The sequence below is a fragment of the Rhinoraja longicauda genome, chromosome 43, assembly GCF_053455715.1.
Source record: "Rhinoraja longicauda isolate Sanriku21f chromosome 43, sRhiLon1.1, whole genome shotgun sequence".
NCBI lineage: Eukaryota > Metazoa > Chordata > Chondrichthyes > Rajiformes > Arhynchobatidae > Rhinoraja > Rhinoraja longicauda.
In genome coordinates, this window is record NC_135995.1 from 7,678,562 (window position 1) to 7,698,730 (window position 20,169).

General features: G+C 47.3%; 1 protein-coding gene across 1 annotated transcript in view; it reads left to right on the plus strand.

Moving 5' to 3' along the window:
* The window catches only part of LOC144612214 (zinc-binding protein A33-like), a 30,630-nt gene extending 12,073 nt beyond the window's left edge, over positions 1-18,557 (plus strand). Inside the window, exons 8-13 of the mRNA XM_078431772.1 lie at positions 7,043-7,286; positions 7,375-7,470; positions 8,996-9,229; positions 10,423-10,445; positions 11,476-11,594; positions 17,681-18,557. Coding sequence (XP_078287898.1) covers positions 7,043-7,286; positions 7,375-7,470; positions 8,996-9,229; positions 10,423-10,445; positions 11,476-11,594; positions 17,681-18,213 — 1,249 coding nt within the window. The 3' untranslated portion in view covers positions 18,214-18,557. The remainder of the gene's footprint in view (positions 1-7,042; positions 7,287-7,374; positions 7,471-8,995; positions 9,230-10,422; positions 10,446-11,475; positions 11,595-17,680) is intronic.
* The last annotated feature ends 1,612 nt before the right edge of the window (positions 18,558-20,169 follow it).

Here is a 20,169-nt window from a genome sequence, read left to right on the forward strand (position 1 = left end):
AAGGTCTGACTCTGGAGGTGTAAATAGGAGGGAGGAATTAAATCGGAAATTACTTGAAGGCAGAAGAATAAAGATGAATGTTGGGAGTGGGAGATACAATGGGTCTCTCGGTGTTGATGGCCATGTAGAACTAGAACAGTCTCTTCGGCCCACATAGAACGTGGAACAGTACAATGCCAAGCTAATCTCTGTTTCCTCTAGTTGCTCCGCTTTTCTCCCACATCCCAAAGACGTGCGGGTTTGTAGGTTAGTTGGCCCCTGTGAAGTAGCCCCTGATGTATAGAGAGTGGATGAGAAAGTGGGATAACATAGAACTGGTGTGAACGGGTGATCGATGGTGGTCGTGGATTCAGTCCCTCCCCCACCCTGGTCGTTGTACTAGTTTCACTGTCGTCCTGGTGAGTTTCATTGCCTGTAACTCGTTTTCACCGAGCTCACAGCCAACAATGGCCTGCTTCTTTTATCATCATTATTTGTTCACGTATCTTTCTTTCATTTGTTGACAATCTTTGTACCACTGTCGATATATCTCGTTTCACTTTCCCAATCAGAAGAAGGGTCTCAACCCGAAACGTTTCCTAATCCTGTTCACCAGAGATGCTGCCTGACCCGCTGACCTAATTCAGCTTTTTGTGTCTATCTTCGGGGGGCCGAAAGGCCTGTTTCCGTGCTGTATCTCTGCACCAAACCGTGTTCTGTTAATCGGGAACAGGACTGTTTACACATCTTGGTTCTGCCACTAGATGGCAGCAACGCCACGCGGTGCGACCACAGACCAGCTGTAACTTTGAGAATTCACTTTGACAATTGCAGAAACAGCGGGAATCTGGTTGAATAAGTGACTTTTGTCACCTGTTACCACACCCGAAGCCCAAACCAAATGCATGGCTTAAAACGTTGAGGCTTTAAAATGTGCAATAGAAGCAAAAATTGGCCCAAATACTCAGCAGGTCAGGCAGCAACAGCAAGGTGAAACAGACCTTACATTCCAAATCAAATACTGATGACGAATGGTGTTCAACCTGAGTCATTAATTCCGTTTCTTTCTCTACAAACGCTAACCAACCTTCTGAGTATTTCTTGCATCTTACTGTACGTCTTCATTTTGGATTTTCAGCATCTGGGTTTTTATTTTAGTTTTTCCAGTTCAATGGGCGATTGGAATGTGAGTCTGCCCATAAACTGCCAAGAGAAAAAAACAGAAAGCCTTGGCGGCAGTATGGGGTATTTGGAAAGAGAAGGCTTAATATTTCTGAGGTATTGTGGAGCAGCGGGAAGAGCCGCTGCCTCAAGGCCAGGGACCCGGCTTCGATCCTGACCTCAGCTGCTGACTGTTCTAAGTTTGCACGTTCTCCTTGTGGCCTCGTGGATTTCCTCCGGGTGTTCTGGTTTCCTCCCACAATCAAAGGACATGCCGGTTTGTATGTTTATTGGCCTTCTGTAAAAGCCCCAAGTGTGTGGGGAGTAGATGGGGAAATGGGACAACAGAGAATAAGTGTGAATTGATGACAGACACAAAAAGCTGCAGGAATTCAACGGGTCTGACAGCATCTCTCTAGAAAAGGAGTGAATTGGTGACCGATGGGCCTGTTTCCATGCTGTATGTCTAAAGTAAAGTAAGGTCCACTGTAAACATCTCTCTCGTCAGAAAAATAACCTCCAACTACCACGCAACAGAGAAAACAAGATACAGATCAGTGCAGCACAAAAAATGACCCTTCAACACCTAATGACGAGCTGATGGAAAGACCGTTCAGAAGCCCGATAACAGAGGGGAGGAGGCTGCTCCTGAGACTGGCAGTGCGCCCTTCCATGGTTCTGTACCTTCTGCCCAACAAGAGCAGGGAGAATAGGGAATGGCCGGGGGGGAGGGGACGTATTTGATTATGTTGTCTACTTCTCCGAGACATAAATAAGTGCAGATGGAGTCTGGTCAGGGCCTCATCCACAATTCTCTGAAATTTCTTGCGCTCTTTTCCCAAACCAAGCTGTGACGCAAACAGACAGTGCGCATTTTATGGTGAATCTTGGAGGTTTGCCAGAGTAATAGAATGATAGAGTGAGACAGCGGCCAACATGTTCCAGCTACACTGGTCCCAGCTTTTGGTCCATATCCCTCCAAACCTGGCCCATCCATGTATCTGTCTAACTGCTCCTTAAATCATGGGATAGTCCCTGCCTCAACCACATCCTCTGGCAGTTTGTTCCACAAATCCACCACTCATTGTGCCAAAAAGTTACCGCTCAGGTTCTTATTAAATCTTTTCCCCTTCACCTTAAACCTAAGTCGTCTAGTCCTCGAATTGCCTACTCTGGGCAAGAGACACTGTTCACCCAATCTATTCCTCCCATGACCTTATACAGCTCTATAAGGTTACCCTTCATCCTCCTGCACTCCAAGGGATAGAGTCCCAACCTACTCAATCTCTGCCTATAGCTCGGACTGTCTTGTCCTGACCACATGTTTGGCGACATGCTGAATTGCCTCAGTCCACTGATGAAGTACAGGTGTTGGTGTGGCGTCTTGGCTGTGTCTTCAGTGTGGTTGGCCCGCCATAGATCGTTGATGATATTTACGCCAAGGAGCCTGATGCCCTTCACCATTTCCACATCAGCGTGTTTGATGCTGACATGGGCTTGTCCTCCACTGCGCCTGCTGGTGGAGTGCCTGCCCCAATCAGGCTTCCATTGCTTCAGACGCTGATGGGAAGTCAACAAACCTGAGCGTTGTGCAATTCTAAACATTCCCATCTGTGATGAACGGCGGTTTATCGACAATGCAACGTCCTGTTATTGCAATAATGAGTGCGCATAATCAGAGGGAAAGAGGTTTTACGAGGATGTTGCCAGGACTGGGAAAATCAGGTTGGAAATGGACCCCAGGAAAGAGAGTTTGTAGAGTGCCTTCGAGATGGATTCTTAGAACAGCTTGTACTGGAGCCTACCAGGGAGAAGGCAATTCTGGATTTAGTGTTGTGTAATGATCCTGATCTGATAAGGGGACTAGAGGTAAAAGAGCCATTAGGAGGCAGTGATCACAACATGATAAGTTTTACTCTGCAAATGGAAAGGCAGAAGGGAAAATCGGAAGTGTCGGTATTACAGTATAGCAAAGGGGATTACAGAGGCATGAGGCAGGAGCTGGCCAAAATTGATTGGAAGGAGGCCCTAGCAGGGAAGATGGTAGAACAGCAATGGCAGGTATTCCTGGGAATAATGCAGAGGTTGCAGGATCAATTTATTCCAAAGAGGTGGAAAGACTCTAAGGGGAGTAAGAGACACCTGTGGCTGACGAGGGAAGTCAGGGACAGCATAAAAATTAAGGAGAGGAAGTATAACATAGCAAAGAAGAGTGGGAAGACAGAGGATTGGGACTCTTTTAAAGAGCAACAAAAGTTAACTAAAAAGGCAATACGGGGAGAAAAGATGAGGTACGAGGGTAAACTAGCCAATAATATAAAGGAGGATAGCAAAAGTTTTTTTAGGTACGTGAAGAGGAAAAAAATAGTCAAGGCAAATGTGGGTCCCTTGAAGACAGAAGCAGGGGAATTTATTATGGGGAACAAAGAAATGGCAGACGAGTTAAACCGTTACTTTGGATCTGTCTTCACTGAGGAAGATACACACAATCTCCCAAATGTTCTAGGGGCCGGAGAACCTAGGGTGATGGAGGAACTGAAGGAAATCCACATTAGGCAGGAAATGGTTTTGGGTAGACTGATGGGACTGAAGGCTGATAAATCCCCAGGGCCTGATGGTCTGCATCCCAGAGTACTTAAGGAGGTGGCTCTAGAAATAGTGGAAGCATTGGAGATCATTTTTCAATGTTCTATAGATTCAGGATCAGTTCCTGTGGATTGGAGGATAGCAAATGTTATCCCACTTTTTAAGAAAGGAGGGAGAGAGAAAACGGGTAATTATAGACCAGTTAGTCTGACATCAGTGGTGGGGAAGATGCTGGAGTCAATTATAAAAGACGAAATTGCTGAGCATTTGGATAGCAGTAACGGGATCATTCCGAGTCAGCATGGATTTACGAAGGGGAAATCATGCTTGACAAATCTACTGGAATTTTTTGAGGATGTAACTAGGAAAATTGACAAGGGAGAGTCAGTGGATGTGGTGTACCTCGACTTTCAGAAAGCCTTCGACAAGGTCCCACATAGGAGATTAGTGGGCAAAATTAGGGCACATGGTATTGGGGGTAGGGTACTGACATGGATAGAAAATTGGTTGACAGACAGAAAGCAAAGAGTGGGGATAAATGGGTCCCTTTCAGAATGGCAGGCAGTGACCAGTGGGGTACCGCAAGGTTCGGTGCTGGGACCCCAGCTATTTACAATATACATTAATGACTTAGACGAAGGGATTAAAAGTACCATTAGCAAATTTGCAGATGATACTAAGTTGGGGGGTAGTGTGAATTGTGAGGAAGATGCAATAAGGCTGCAGGGTGACTTGGACAGGTTGTGTGAGTGGGCGGATACATGGCAGATGCAGTTTAATGTAGGTAAGTGTGAGGTTATTCACTTTGGAAGTAAGAATAGAAAGGCAGATTATTATCTGAATGGTGTCAAGTTAGGAGGAGGGGGAGTTCAACGAGATCTGGGTGTCCTAGTGCATCAGTCAATGAAAGGAAGCATGCAGGTTCAGCAGGCAGTGAAGAAAGCCAATGGAATGTTGGCCTTCGTAACAAGAGGAGTTGAGTATAGGAGCAAAGAGGTCCTTCTACAGTTGTACCGGGCCCTGGTGAGACCGCACCTGGAGTACTGTGTGCAGTTTTGGTCTCCAAATTTGAGGAAGGATATTCTTGCTATGGAGGGCGTGCAGCGTAGGTTCACTAGGTTAATTCCCGGAATGGCGGGACTGTCGTATGTTGAAAGGCTGGAGCGATTGGGCTTGTATACACTGGAATTTAGAAGGATGAGGGGGGATCTTATTGAAACATATAAGATAATTAGGGGATTGGACACATTAGAGGCAGATAACATGTTCCCAATGTTGGGGGAGTCCAGAACAAGGGGCCACAGTTTGAGAATAAGGGGTAGGCCATTTAGAACGGAGATGAGGAAGAACTTTTTCAGTCAGAGGGTGGTGAAGGTGTGGAATTCTCTGCCTCAGAAGGCAGTGGAGGCCAGTTCGTTGGATGCTTTCAAGAGAGAGCTGGATAGAGCTCTTAAGGATAGCGGAGTGAGGGGGTATGGGGAGAAGGCAGGAACGGGGTACTGATTGAGAGTGATCAGCCATGATCGCATTGAATGGCGGTGCTGGCTCGAAGGGCTGAATGGCCTACTCCTGCACCTATTGTCTATTGTCTATTGTCTATTGACTCAAGGGCTCGAGCTATCAGGAGAGGTTGAGCAGGCTGGAACTCTCTACCTTGGTGCGCAGGAGGATGAGGGGTGACCTTAGAGAGGACTAAAAAAACACGAGAGGAACAGATCTGGAAGATGTACAGTCTCTTGCCAAGAGTAGAGGAATCGAGAACAAGAGGACATAAGTTTAAGGTGAGGGTGGAAAGATTTAATAGGAAACTGAGGGGTAACACAATATGGGTGGTGGGTATATGGAACGAGCTGCTGCAGGGGGTAGTTGGGCAGAGACTATCACAACGTTTACGAAGTAGTTGGATAGATACATGGATAGGACAGGTTTGGAGGGATATGGGCCAAACGCGGGCACTGCAGGTCGGTCCAACAACCTAATGGTTGTGGGGGAGGAGCTGGGAATGGGAGCTATAATGAACCTGTCGGTTTAGTTGATGGCCACAAAGAACTAGATCAGTCCCTTCAGCCCAGATCAGACTATGCAATGCCACCACTCCAGCAGCACGTTCCAGGCACCCACCACCCTGTGTGATAAAACATGACCCTTGAAATTTACCCCCACTGTGCAAAAATCAGAGCCGAGAGGGAAGGGAGGCGGCGCGGGGGCGCCTGCTGCCTCATGCGGCGGGACCTGGTTCGCCGCTGCGGGGAAATATAGACAGTTCCTTAAACATCCCGCAACTTTGTCGGCCCCAGAAACGTGGCGACTCTCTCTGTACTGCCTGGGGGAGGTCTGTATTTTACCGGATTGCAAGTAAAACCAAAGCATTTCACTGTCCCTTGTTTCATGTGACGATAGAGTATAATTGGCTCATTGAGTTGAATTCAATAGACAATAGGTGCAGGAGTAGTCCATTCAGCCCTTCGAGCCAGCACCGCCATTCAATGCGATCATGGCTGATCACTCAATCAGTACCCCGTTCCTGCCTTCTCCCCATACCCCCTCACTCCGCTATCCTTAAGAGCTCTATCCAGCTCTCTTTTGAAAGCATCCAACGAACTGGCCTCCACTGCCCTCTGAGGCAGAGAATTCCACACCTTCACCACTCTCTGACTGAAAAAGTTCTTCCTAGTCTCCGTTCTAAATGGCCTACCCCTTATTCTTAAACTTTGGCCCCTTGTTCTGGACTCCCCCAACATTGGGAACATGTTTCCTGCCTCTAATGTGTCCAATCCCCTAATTACCTTATATGTTTCAATAAGATCCCCCCTCATCCTTATAAATTCCAGTGTATACAAGCCCCATCGCTCCAGCCTTTCAACATACGACAAGTTTGCACATGAGACTGTTAAATGAAATAACAGTGTTTGCTGTGGATATAATATCATTGTGCAGCCTAATATAATGAACAATTCACAATGGGAAACACTGATGTATTTAGTTTAAGGGAATGAAATTTACAGGCAGCTTGTATCAAATAGCATCCACTTACTGGTCAGGGCTGTGATTGACGGGGCTGAGCTCCGCCTCCCCTCAGCCGTGCCCCGATACTGCAAGGGTTCAGCAGCTGCGCCAAAGAATTTGAACCAGGAAGTGGCGGAGTTACAATGGCTTCGAAAGACCAGGTCGAGAGTTTAGCGGAGGAGGCAGTTTGTCCCATCTGCCTGGATTTCTTCACCGATCCGGTTATACTGGAGTGCGGGCACAACTTCTGCCGCTCCTGTATCACACAGAGTTGGGACAGGGAGGGGAGAAACTCCTGCCCGGAATGTAGAGAGGAGTTTACAGACCGCACCCTCAGGGTGAATCGGGCCTTGGCGAGACTGGCTGAGAAAGCTCGAACACTGAGCCTGAATCAGACAGAGAAGGAAAGTAAACTTCACTGCGAGGAACATCAGGAAGAACTGAAGCTGTTTTGTGAAACTGATAAGAAGCTGATCTGCCTGGTTTGTGCAGCTGGGCGGGAACACAAGTCTCACAGCTTCATGCCGGTTAAAGAAGCTGTTGAAAACCACAAGGTAAAAGCAAACCGATTTTAATCGCATCATTTTAATTCCATTTTTACTGTTCAACCATTTAATTTTCTGATTCCAAACACAATTCCAGGATCAGGTGAAATCTTCCATCCGGTCTCTCACAAAAGATAAATCAGGGATCCAGCAAATGGAGCAGCAACAGAAAGAGAAGATTTCTGGAGTTCTGGTGAGGCTTTAAGTTTCGATTTCCTGATCTTGTGCAGGTTTGATCCCTGTGATGTGTGTAATAACAGGGCAGCGCAGTGACACACGTATTGCTGCTGTCTCCCAGTTCTGGGGACCGGGTTCGATCCTGGCCTCCGGCGCTGCAGAGACAATAGGTGCAGGAGTAGGCCATTCGGCCCTTCAAGCCAGCACCGCCATTTAGTATGATCATGGCTGATCATCCAAATTCAGTACCCCGTTTCTGCTTTTCCCCCATATTCCTTGATTCCATGAGCCCAAATAGCTACATCTAACGCTTGAAAACATCCAGGGTATTGGCCTCCACTGCTTTCCGAGGCAGAGAATTCCATAGATCCACAACTCTTTGGGTGAAATAATTGTCCTCACCTCATTGTAAATTTCACCCGTGTGGGACGAATAAAGGAATATATTATTATTATTATTATTATTATATCAGTCCTAAACAGAAAATAGAAAAATAGGTGCAAGAGTAGGCCATTTGGCCCTTCGAGCCAACACCACCATTCAATATGATCATGACCTACCCCTTATTCTTTAACTATAACCCCTGGTTCTGGACTCCCCCAACATCAGGAACATTTTTCCCCACATCTAGCCTCTCCAATCCCTTAAGAATTTTACATGTTTCTATAAGATCCCCTCTCATCCTTCGAAATTCCAGTGAATACAAGCCCAGTCGACCAATTCTTTCATTATGTGTCAGTCCTGCCATCCCAGTAATTAACCTGATGAACCTACACTGCACTCCATCAATAGCAAGAATGTCCTTCCTTAATTTAGGAGACCAAAACTGCACACAATATTCCAGGTGTGGTCTCAACAGGACCCTGCACAACTGCAGTAGGACCTCCTTGCTCCAAAACCCAAATCCTCTCACAATGAAGGCCAACATGCCATTAGGTTTCTTCACTGCCTGCTCTACCTGCATGCTTACTTTCACTGCCTGATGTACCTGCATCCTAACTTTAAGTGACTGATGAACAAGGACACCCAATCTAATAATCTGCTTTCTTGTTCTTGCCACAAAAGTGCATAACGTTACATTTATCCATATTTTACTGCATCTGCCATCATCTGCCCACTCACCCAACCTATCCAACTCACCCTGCAGCCTCACAACATCCTCCTTGCAGCTCACACTGCCGCCCAGCTTTGTGGCATCTGCAAACTTGGAGATATTACATTTAATTCCCTCGTCTAAATCGTTAATATATATTGTAAATAACTGCGGTCCCAGCAATGAGCCTTGCGGCACCCGACTAGGGGGTGGTGGATGGATAAATGGGAATTAATGGACACGTGAGAAGGAATAGGCAGCTGGGAATTGCATTAGGGGTAGAGGATTGATGGGTTGTAAGATTACCCTCACGATATTTTAGAAGCATTTAGAAAAACTATTGAATTGCCAAAGCAAATAAAAATGCACAGGCCAAATGTCACCAGTAAAGACGCGAGGAACCATAATCAGTGACATGAAATATTGATCTTCACCTTTCATTTCACAGGAACAGTCACACAACCTTCAGTCCAAGATCACATCCCAATTTGCTGAACTGCACCAGGTTCTCACTAAGAAAGAGCAGCGGGTACTGGCAGATATCCGGGAGGAAGAGAAGAGGATTCTGAAAAGAATGAAGAAAAATCTTGGGGAGATCGAAGAGAATTTAAAATCTATTCAGGAGGAACTCTTTAAGTTCCAGCAACAGATGGATCAAAAGGACAATGTGGTGTTTCTGAAGGTGAGGGGTGACACTACACTCTGATGAAGTGAAAGGGCACAGTCACAAAACGGTGGTGACATTTCAGAAATAAATGCTGCCTTTACCAGTAATTGAGAACTGGGTAAATGGTCTTTCTGTTCCAGCTGTCGTTGTTCCCAAACTAAATTGTCTCCCGCATAATCTATGGGATCTCAGGACTGCCTGGCCGGAATGTAGAGAGGTGTTTGTGGAGTTTAGAACTACGACGGGTGATCCTATATCTGATCGCTGAATGGACAGAGGGCAGTAAATCTCTGGGACTCTCCAACCAAGAGACTCTGAGAGGTTTAACCTGTTAGACGTATTTACACTAGAGGAAGATACATTTTTGAAAGTTCAGGGAACTGAAATCAAAGGGAATGGGACAAAGCGGAGGAGTTCAGTCCTGGGCTAAATCAGCCATGACCACAGTGTGGGGATTAACATTGAAATCTAGAACGTGGCGCACACAGCAGATTGATCATCTACATCCAGTTCCCATCAGCAGTGGGCGGTCACCTTGGGGGAATTTGCTCTGTTTGTTTTACCCACCTTTGTTCACCATAGAATGACTTCCCATTCTACATCATAGACAGGCCATTCAGCCCATCCTATCCAGTCAAGATTTCTGCTCCATTCAAAATCCCTCCCATCTACTCACCGCACTCCGTAACAATACCCCGAATTCCAGGAGTGCTCACGTGATTATCCCACTTGCCCTTAAATTATCTCTGCTGTTGGCTTGAGTCCCTCCAATGCAAGTGAGGTCCATGTTCTCATGACTGCATTCCTTTTGGTATTTGTTAAAGACCGCGTTACATTTCAGGTTTGATTTTTGCTCTCCCATCGATTAGACATATTATTTCATCCTCACCCATTTAAATCCACCGATAAACTTAAATCTTATCTCATCATTCCTGACATCTTGCCCAGATAAACTCCCACAACCTGCCCAGTCTTTGCATTGAGTTCCATCCTCTCAGTTATGGCGTCATTCTCATGAACATTCCTTATGCTTTCCCCCTTCGTTCTACGTCTCGATGGTAATGTCCGCTTTCTATCTGCATGACAGCGGTGATAAGAGTTGGGGAATGGGAATTATCAGAGGGTTGTAGAAATATGGACAAATTCCCGCTGTCGGGAATAGGACGGTCCATCTCAGTCAATTGAGGTTTGTGTTTTATTTCTTTCAGGAGGAAGCCGGTCGCAAGCGAAGGTAGGACATGCTCTTGACGGAAACATTGTAAGGTTTGGTAACATTGCACCTTATTGTGACATTGCACCTTATTGTAACATTGTAACATTGCACCTTATTGTAACATTGCACCTCATTGTAACATTGCACCTTATTGTAACATTGCACCTTATTGTAACATTGCACCTCATTGTAACATTGTAACATTGCACCTCATTGTAACATTGCACCTTAACAGCAGGGGGACCAACATTCTGGCAGGCAGGTTTGCTGGTGCTGCATGTGTGGCTTTAAACTGAGTAGTGAGGGGGAGGGGTTGACAAATTGGGAATATGAAGATGGAGTTAAAGGGGAAGCGAATACATGAGAAACTGTAAAGGACTCTTGAATAAATGGGAAGGGAAGTTCTAGATGGGATAAGAGAGTAAGGTCAGGGCAAATTGTAACAGGTGTGAGAGGGGAGGTGAATACCGAAGGTAAAGTGTTGTATTTAAATGCGCGAAGTATAAAAAATAAAGTGGATGAGCTTGAGGCTGTCATATGTTGAAAGACTAGAGCGACTAGGCTTGTATATACTGGAATTTAGAAGGATGAGAGGGGATCTTATTGAAACATATAAGATTATTAAGGGGTTGGACACGTTAGAGGCAGGAAACATGTTCCCAATGTTGGGGGAGTCCAGAACTAGGGGCCACAGTTTAAGAATAAGGGTAGGCCATTTAGAACGGCGGTGAGGGAAATCTTTTTCAGTCAGAGAGTTGTAAATCTGTGGAATTCTCTGCCTCAGAAGGCAGTGGAGGGCAGTTCTCTGGATGCATTCAAGTGAGAGCTAGATAGAGCTCTTAAGGATAGTGGAGTCAGGGAGTATGGGGAGAAGGCAGGAAAGGGGTACTGATTGAGAATGATCAGCCATGATCACATTGAATGGAGGTTCTGGCTCGAAGGGCCGAATGGCCTCCTGCTGCACATATTGTATATTGTCTATTGTTTTGTTGAACAGCCCAATATATTTCTAACGCTCAGTTTATAACCAGCTGTTAAATATTTGCAGAGTTGGTGTTGAAGCCAAACCACAGTTGGTGGTAGATGGTCACTTGCTGCTTGAAAAGTTTGAAACTCCTTTTTTGTACAACACGGTATTGGCAGAAGCATCTGATGCCATCAAGCAAGGTAAAGCTTACACCTTTTCCATTGTTCTTGTTTCTGACATCTTTAAGTAATGTGTAGATGCAAGCATTAATGGTATTTTGGACTGAAGGGAAATTGAAGATTTGATCTACCACCAAACATAGCTACAGAAAAGCATCACAAAGTCAGAGAGCTGTGTCACACAGAAACAGGCCCTTTGACTCGACACGACCATGCCAACCAATCTGCCCAACCGAGCTTGTCCCACCTGCCTGAGTTTGACACATATTCTTCCAAGTCTTTCTGATCCACGTATCCACCCAACTGTCTGTAAATGTTCGTCATTGTACCTCCCTCCACCATTTCCTCTGTCAGTTCGTTCCATACTTACACAACGCATTGACTGGAAAAACTGCTCCTTTTTACTGTTTCCACTCTCACCTTGAACTGATGCACTCGAGGTTTAGACTCTCCTACCTTTGGCTAAAATACTGTGGCTATTCACCTCATCTGTGCACCTTATATAGATCTTATACACAACTGTTAAAGCACCCTGATGGGCTCCAAAGACAAATGTCCCTGCCTGTCCAACGTCTCCCTTCAGACCTGATGAAATTGGCGTAAACCCTTTTGCACCCTCTCCAATTTACACACAACCTCATTGTGTCAAACGCTGTATTTAATATCCTGACCTGTGAAAGCATGAGCGACAAACACATTCTACACCTCCCTGCCTGTCACCGTTGCATCTTCCATGGCACTGTGTACCTGCACCCCGACATCTTTCCGTTCTATAAAGCTCCCCGTTTACTGTGTATGTCCTGCCCTGGTTTGTCTCAGCAAAGTGCATCGCCTCACCTTCACATGAATAAATCCCACCTGCCGTTCCTGAGCCCATTGGTCCAGTTCACAGGGATCACATTTACTCTCAGGTAACATTCTTCACTCTCCACAATGTCACCAATTTTACTTCCATCTGCAAACTGACGAACCGTGCAGCCTACATACACACACAATCGTGTATATAAATAAGGGACAACAGTGGGCTCTGTCTCCAGTCTGAAAAACAACCCTCTACCAACATCCTCTGCGACCTTCAGGTAATGTTGTGTTACATCCGCTAGTTCACCCCGGATTCCATGAGATCCAACCTTCCAGAGCGGCCTCCCATGCGGTGTGTAGAAGTTGCATCTCTCGGAGGGCAGTGAATATCTGGCATGTTGTGCCCAGGGTGATGGTAAAAAGCTGAGATGTTGGATACATGCAATTTGGCTACAAATAAATATTTGATAGATCGAAAATATAAGATGATGGGGAACTCACACAGAAGAGGAATTGGTGCCAGCTTAGATCAGCCATGATCACATTCAATGGAGGGACAAGCCTGAGGAGTGGGTCCTAATCCTGCTCCTGTTTTCTTGTGTTCCTTTCCTCCTGTGTACCGATAAATTGACATACTTGACACAGAGGGAATGCAGCAAAGATTAACAATACTTGTCCCTGGGACAATGAGTTTGCTGTGCGGGGTGAGATTGAGTAGACCAGGCCTGTGTACTCGAGTGTTTGGGTGTATTAGAGGGGATCTCAGTGAAACACAGAGTTATTACAGGGCTCAGTGGGCTGGATGCAGGGAGGATGGTTCCCCTGTCAGAGGTGTCTGGAGAGCGGGCACTCTCTCAGAATGTGGGCTGCACCGTGTAGCACAGAGATAAGGAGACATTACTGCATGCAGAGGCTGGGGAACGACCCTGCACCGGTGGCTGTGGAGACTCAGTCATTCAGTGCTCTTGGAGCTGAGAGCAATGGTTGTACATTACAGAGTCTGGCCCTTCGGCCCATCGTGTCCATGACCATCTTTTGTCCAGCTATACGAATCGATTTGCCCACATTCCATTGGCATTCTTCTGCACCTCACCTATTTAAGTACCTCCAATATATTGATGATATCTCACTCCACCACCTCCTCTGTAGCATGTTCCAGATATCACCCACTCTCAGTGTAAATCTATGTACTAAACCTCTCGTTTGTTTGTTTGTTCTGGAACTAGAGCGAAAACGGTACATGATAGCATGACGATTTTAAGCCCACCTTACTCACCGTCATCCCTTTGGTGCTAATGGAAGAAGTTTCATTGAAATCGGTGTTATAATTTTTAAGTTATTCCACATTTTAAAGCTTAAACCTATCTCCTAGGGAGGTAGGGTAGATGGAGGGAGAGAGGGGGGGAGAGTGAGGGAGGCAGGGGGGAGGAGAAGGTGCTGCACCAATGCAGGAGAAGTTGGGCCCAGCGGGTCCACTTGGTCTAGTAAAACCTAAATCTCAGATATACTTTAAAATTCTTTGCTCTCAATAGAAACCTGCACTCTCATAGAAACATAGAAACATAGAAAATAGGTGCAGGAGTAGGCCATTCGGCCCTTCGAGCCTGCACCGCCATTCAATATGATCATGGCTGATCATTCAGCTCAGTAGCCTGTACCTGCCTTCTCTCCATACCCCCTGATCCCTTTAACAAAAAGGGCCACATCTAATTCCCTCTTAAATATAGCCAATGAACTGGCCTCAACTACCTTCTGTGGCAGAGAATTCCACAGACTCACCACTCTCTGTGTGAAGAAATGTTTTCTCATCTCGGTCCTAAAAGACTTCCCCCTTATCCTTAAGCTGTGACCCCTGGTTCTGGACTCCCCCAACATTGGGAACAATCTTCCCGCATCTAGCCTCTCCAACCCCTTAAGAATTTTATATGTTTCTATAAGATCCCCCCTCAGTCTTCTAAATTCCAGCGAGTACAAGCCCAGTCTATCTAGTCTTTCCTCATATGTAAGTCCCGCCATCCCAGGGATCAATCTGGTGAACCTTCTCTGTACTCCCTCTAAGGCAAGAACGTCTTTCCTCAGGTTAGGAGACCAAAACTGCACACAATACTCCAGGTGCGGTCTCACCAAGGCCCTGTACAACTGCAGCAGAACCTCCCTGCTCCTAAACTCAAATCCTCTTGCTATGAATGCCAACATACCATTCGCTTTCTTCACTGCCTGCTGCACCTGCACGCTTGCTTTCAATGACAGGTGCACCATGACACCCAGGTCACGTTGCATCTCCCCTTCTCCCAATCGGTCACCATTCAGGTAATACTCTGCTTTCTTGTTCTTGCCGCCAAAGTGGATAACCTCACATTTATCCACATTATATTGCATCTGCCATGCATTTGCCCACTCGCCTAATCTATCCAAGTCACTCTGCAGCCTCCTAGCATCCTCCTCGCAGCTAACACTGCCACCCAGCTTCGTGTCATCCGCAAACTTAGAGATGTTGCATTCAATTCCCTCGTCCAAATCATTAATATACACTGTAAATAACTGGGGTCCCAGCACTGAGCCTTGCGGTACCCCACCAGTCACTGCCTGCCATTCCGAAAAGGACCCGTTTATTCCTACTCTTTGCTTCCTGTCCGCCAACCAATTTTCTATCCACCTCAACACTGAACCCTCAATACCGTGTGCTTTAAGTTTGTACACCAATCTCCTATGTGGGACCTTGTCGAAGGCCTTCTGAAAGTCCAGATATAACACATCGACTGGTTCTCCCTTATCCACTCTACTAGTTACATCCTTGAAAAATTCTATAAGATTCGTCAGACATGATTTGCCTTTGGTAAATCCATGCTGACTTTGTCCGATGATTTCACCACTTTCCAAATGTAATGCTATCACATCTTTAATAACTGACTCTAGCATTTTCCCCACTACCGATGTTAGGCTAACTGGTCTATAATTCCCCGTTTTCTCTCTCCCTCCCTTTTTAAAAAGTGGGGTTACATTAGCTACCCTCCAGTCCTCAGGAACTACTCCAGAATCTAAAGAGTTTTGAAAAATTATCACTAATGCATCCACTATTTCTGAGGCTACTTCCTTAAGCACTCTGGTATGCAGCTTATCAGGCCCTGGGGATTTAACTGCCTTTAATCCATTTAATTTACCTAACACCACTTCCCGACTAACCTGTGATTTGATATCCCTGCATGCGAATAAGGTTTAGATAATTACCCTGCATTCTGCTGCAGACTTTGACAACCTTCCCCACGATCCACAATTTTTGCTTCCTCCCCAAACTTACTAATCACACCTCCCACATTCACATCCAAGCTATGATCATATAACATAAACAGCAAAGGTTGCAGCGCCGATCTCTGCTGTGTTTGCCTGACCGTAGCAGCTGGAACAGTCCGTTGCTGGGGTGGTAGAGGTCCCTCATAATCTTGCTTGCTCTCGATCTACACCTCCTGATGTACAGGTCCTGCAGGGGGGCGAGTGTAGTTCCCACGGTGCGTTCTGCCGAACGCACTACTCTCTGCAGGGCCATCCTGTCCTGGGCAGAGCTGTTCCCAAACCAGACTGTAATGTTACCGGACAGGATGCTCTCTACAGCCCCAGAATAGAAGCACTGAAGGATTCTCAGAGACACTCTGAATTTCCTCAGCTGTCTAAGGTGGTAAAGGCGCTGCTTTGCCTTACCCACCAGTGCTGCAATGTGCGTTGCCCATGTCAGATCCTGTGTGATGTGGACTCCCAAGTATTTAAAACTGCTCACCCTATCCACAGTAGACCCATTTATCTCCAGTGGCGTGTACGTCCTTGGATGTTGAGCCCTTCTAAAGTCCATAATCAGCTCTTTAGTTTTAGTGGCATTAGTGACTTTAGTGACCAGAGTGCCAGATCAGCCACCTCCTCCCGGTAGGCCTTCTCATCATTGTCGGAGATCCGGCCCACCACCACAGTGTCATCAGCAAAATTGATGATGGAGTTTGAGCTGAACCTGGCCCCACAGTCATGTGTGTACAGGGAGTACAGTAGGGGACTAAGGACGCAACCCTGGGGGGATCCTATGTTCAGGGTGAGGGAGCTTGATGTGTGTTCCCCCATCCTGACCACTTGGGGCCTGGCGGTGAGAAAGTCCAGGACCCAGGCACACAGAGGGGTGCAAAGCCCCAGTTCCAGCAGCTTCTCAGCCAATCTCCTGGGTCCATTAAAACCTAAATCTCAGATATACTTTAAAATTCTTTGCTCTCAATATAAACCTGCACTCTCGTGATTTGATATCCCTGCATGGAGAATAAGGTTTAGATAATTACCCTGCATCCTGCTGCAGACTTTGACAACCTTCCCCACGATCCACAATTTTTGCTTCCTCCACAAACTTACTAATCACACCTCCCACATTCACATCGAAGCCATGATCATATAACATGAACAGCAAAGGTTGCAGCGCCGATCTCTGCTACACACCACAAGCCACAGACCTCCAAGCAGAAAAATCATCCTTCTACCGCTACCTTCTACCTCCAACCGCCAAGCCACGTGGATCCATTTCACCAGCTCGCCTTGGATCCCACCTGCCTTGGCTTTCTGGACCAGCCTTTGCACGCGGAACATTGTCAAGTCCCTCAGTGAAGTTCATATATTGGTTTACAATGAGATCAGTGAGTTAGTTGTACACACCCATCAAATCCACCCGTGAATCCGCTCTCTTTCAACGACCCCACAACCACAAGTCTCCACCCATTCTGTCCAACACCCGATCATTCAACCTCTGCTTCCTTCCATGGTCCAAGCCACCCCTCCCTCTCTCTCACCCTCCACTCATAGAAACAGGGGGCAGGTCATCTGGCCCCTCGTGTCTGCCCCCTTTCACTGTGATCATGATGACCCCACCACGCACCTCTACCTCCTCTATAAACTCCTCAAATGACTGCTAACCTCAATATCCTCTTGCTCCGATCTGCCTCCATATGTGAGTAGCCCCCCCCCCCCCTTCGTTTCTCCTTCACCACCGCAATCTCCCAATCCTCCTCACTCTCCACACCCGTCCTCCCCGTCCACCCCCCCCCCACCTCACGAAATTCACCTCTCCATCCCCGGATAAAAACTCCTGGGGAGATGTCTGTTGTCCCCCCCCCCGATGTGGTCGTGGGTGAAACCCCGGGCAGGGTTTCAGTTGTCCGCCCGCCTGTGCCTGAGGCCGAGCGGCCTCTCCCCCCGGTCCCGGGGCCGCGCTGCCCGAGTCTCCCCCCGACCCCCCCCCCCCCCCCCCGGGGACTCTCTGATTCTCTGCTTCTCCCCCCCAGTCTCCGTCACCCTGGATGTGGAAACAGCGCATGCGCGGCTCGAGGTGTCTGAGGATCGGAAGAGGGTGAGACTGACCCGGACAGAGAGGCGTCTCCCTGACACCGGGAAGAGGTTTACAGACAGTCCGTGTGTGCTGGGATCGGAGGGGTTCACATCGGGGAGACATTACTGGGAGGTGGAGGTGGCGGGGAGTGAGGACTGGAGTCTGGGAGTCGCCGCAGAGTCTGTGGACAGGAAGGGATGGGTCACACTGGCCCCGGAGACTGGAGTCTGGAGCATCTGGCGGGGGGGTGACGAGTTTGAAGCATTCACCTCCCCTCCATCCCCTCTCCCCGCCCGTCCCATCCCCGGGAGGGTGGGAGTTTATCTCAGTTACGAGTCCGGGACAGTTTCATTTTACGACGCGGCCACCAAGTCCCATCTCCACACCTTCACTGGGAATAAATTCACGGGGAAACTTTATCCTTTCTTCGGGCCTTGGGATGTAGACAAGTGGGTGAGAATCTGCTCCGGTTCCGCTCCGGGTGTGTAAAAGGGTTGGGTCCCGGGACCGGCGTCAGGAGCGGGGCTCAGGGGCTGTGGGGCAGAAACCCGGTGGACAACAGGTCGGCGCTGAACGGCTCCCATTTAATCCCCAAACTGCAACATGACCTCCCACCTTCCATCCTCAATACTCTGACTGATGAAGGCCAATGTGCCAAAAGCCTTTTTGACCGCCTTATCCACCTGCGACTCGACCTTCAAGGAACCGTGCCCCTGAACTCCTAGATCCCTCTGCTCTACAACACTCCCCAGAGGACTACCGTTCACTGTGTGGGTCCTGCCCTTGTTCCACGTCACAAAATGCAACACCTCATTACAACATCGGGGGCTCCAGTCTGCGACCCGCCGGCGCGCACATCACCCGCTGTGGCTCCGCTCACGTTTGTAACTCTTCACCTTTAACTTGACGTTTAATAAAGTCTTCAACAAAATAACCCGCGTTTGAGTTCTCTCCGCGTCTCCGCGTCACGGTACAGAGATCTCTTCAAACAGCAGACGCGAGGATCCGTGGATACTGGGTTTACAAAAGGAAAAAGACACACAGAGTGCTGGAGTAACTCAGCGGGTCAGGCAGCATCTGTGGAGAACATAGATAGGTGACGTTTCACAAAGTGCTGGAGTAACTCAGCGGGTCAGGCAGCATCTGTGGATGGAAATGGACAGATCACGCTTCAGGGTCGGGACCCTTGTTTGGTCTGAAGGAGGATTTCCAAGAGCTACAGTCTGTTATATCAGAGTGAATGAATTGGTGTTGATGTCCTTCGGAAGAGGGCGGTAAAGGTCTGACTCTGGAGGTGTAAATAGGAGGGAGGAATTAAATCGGAAATTACTTGAAGGCAGAAGAATAAAGATGAATGTTGGGAGTGGAAGATACAATGGGTCTCTCGGTGTTGATGGCCATGTAGAACTAGAACAGTCTCTTCGGCCCACATAGAACGTGGAACAGTACAATGCCAAGCTAATCTCTGTTTCCTCTAGTTGCTCCGCTTTTCTCCCACATCCCAAAGACGTGCGGGTTTGTAGGTTAGTTGGCCCCTGTGAAGTAGCCCCTGATGTATAGAGAGTGGATGAGAAAGTGGGATAACATAGAACTGGTGTGAACGGGTGATCGATGGTGGTCGTGGATTCAGTCCCTCCCCCACCCTGGTCGTTGTACTAGTTTCACTGTCGTCCTGGTGAGTTTCATTGCCTGTAACTCGTTTTCACCGAGCTCACAGCCAACAATGGCCTGCTTCTTTTATCATCATTATTTGTTCACGTATCTTTCTTTCATTTGTTGACAATCTTTGTACCACTGTCGATATATCTCGTTTCACTTTCCCAATCAGAAGAAGGGTCTCAACCCGAAACGTTTCCTAATCCTGTTCACCAGAGATGCTGCCTGACCCGCTGACCTAATTCAGCTTTTTGTGTCTATCTTCGGGGGGCCGAAAGGCCTGTTTCCGTGCTGTATCTCTGCACCAAACCGTGTTCTGTTAATCGGGAACAGGACTGTTTGCACATCTTGGTTCTGCCACTAGATGGCAGCAACGCCACGCGGTGCGACCACAGACCAGCTGTAACTTTGAGAATTCACTTTGACAATTGCAGAAACAGCGGGAATCTGGTTGAATAAGTGACTTTTGTCACCTGTTACCACACCCGAAGCCCAAAAGTGACTTTTGTCACCTGTTACCACACCCGAAGCCCAAACCAAATGCATGGCTTAAAACGTTGAGGCTTTAAAATGTGCAATAGAAGCAAAAATTGGCCCAAATACTCAGCAGGTCAGGCAGCAACAGCAAGGTGAAACAGACCTTACATTCCAAATCAAATACTGATGACGAATGGTGTTCAACCTGAGTCATTAATTCCGTTTCTTTCTCTACAAACGCTAACCAACCTTCTGAGTATTTCTTGCATCTTACTGTACGTCTTCATTTTGGATTTTCAGCATCTGGGTTTT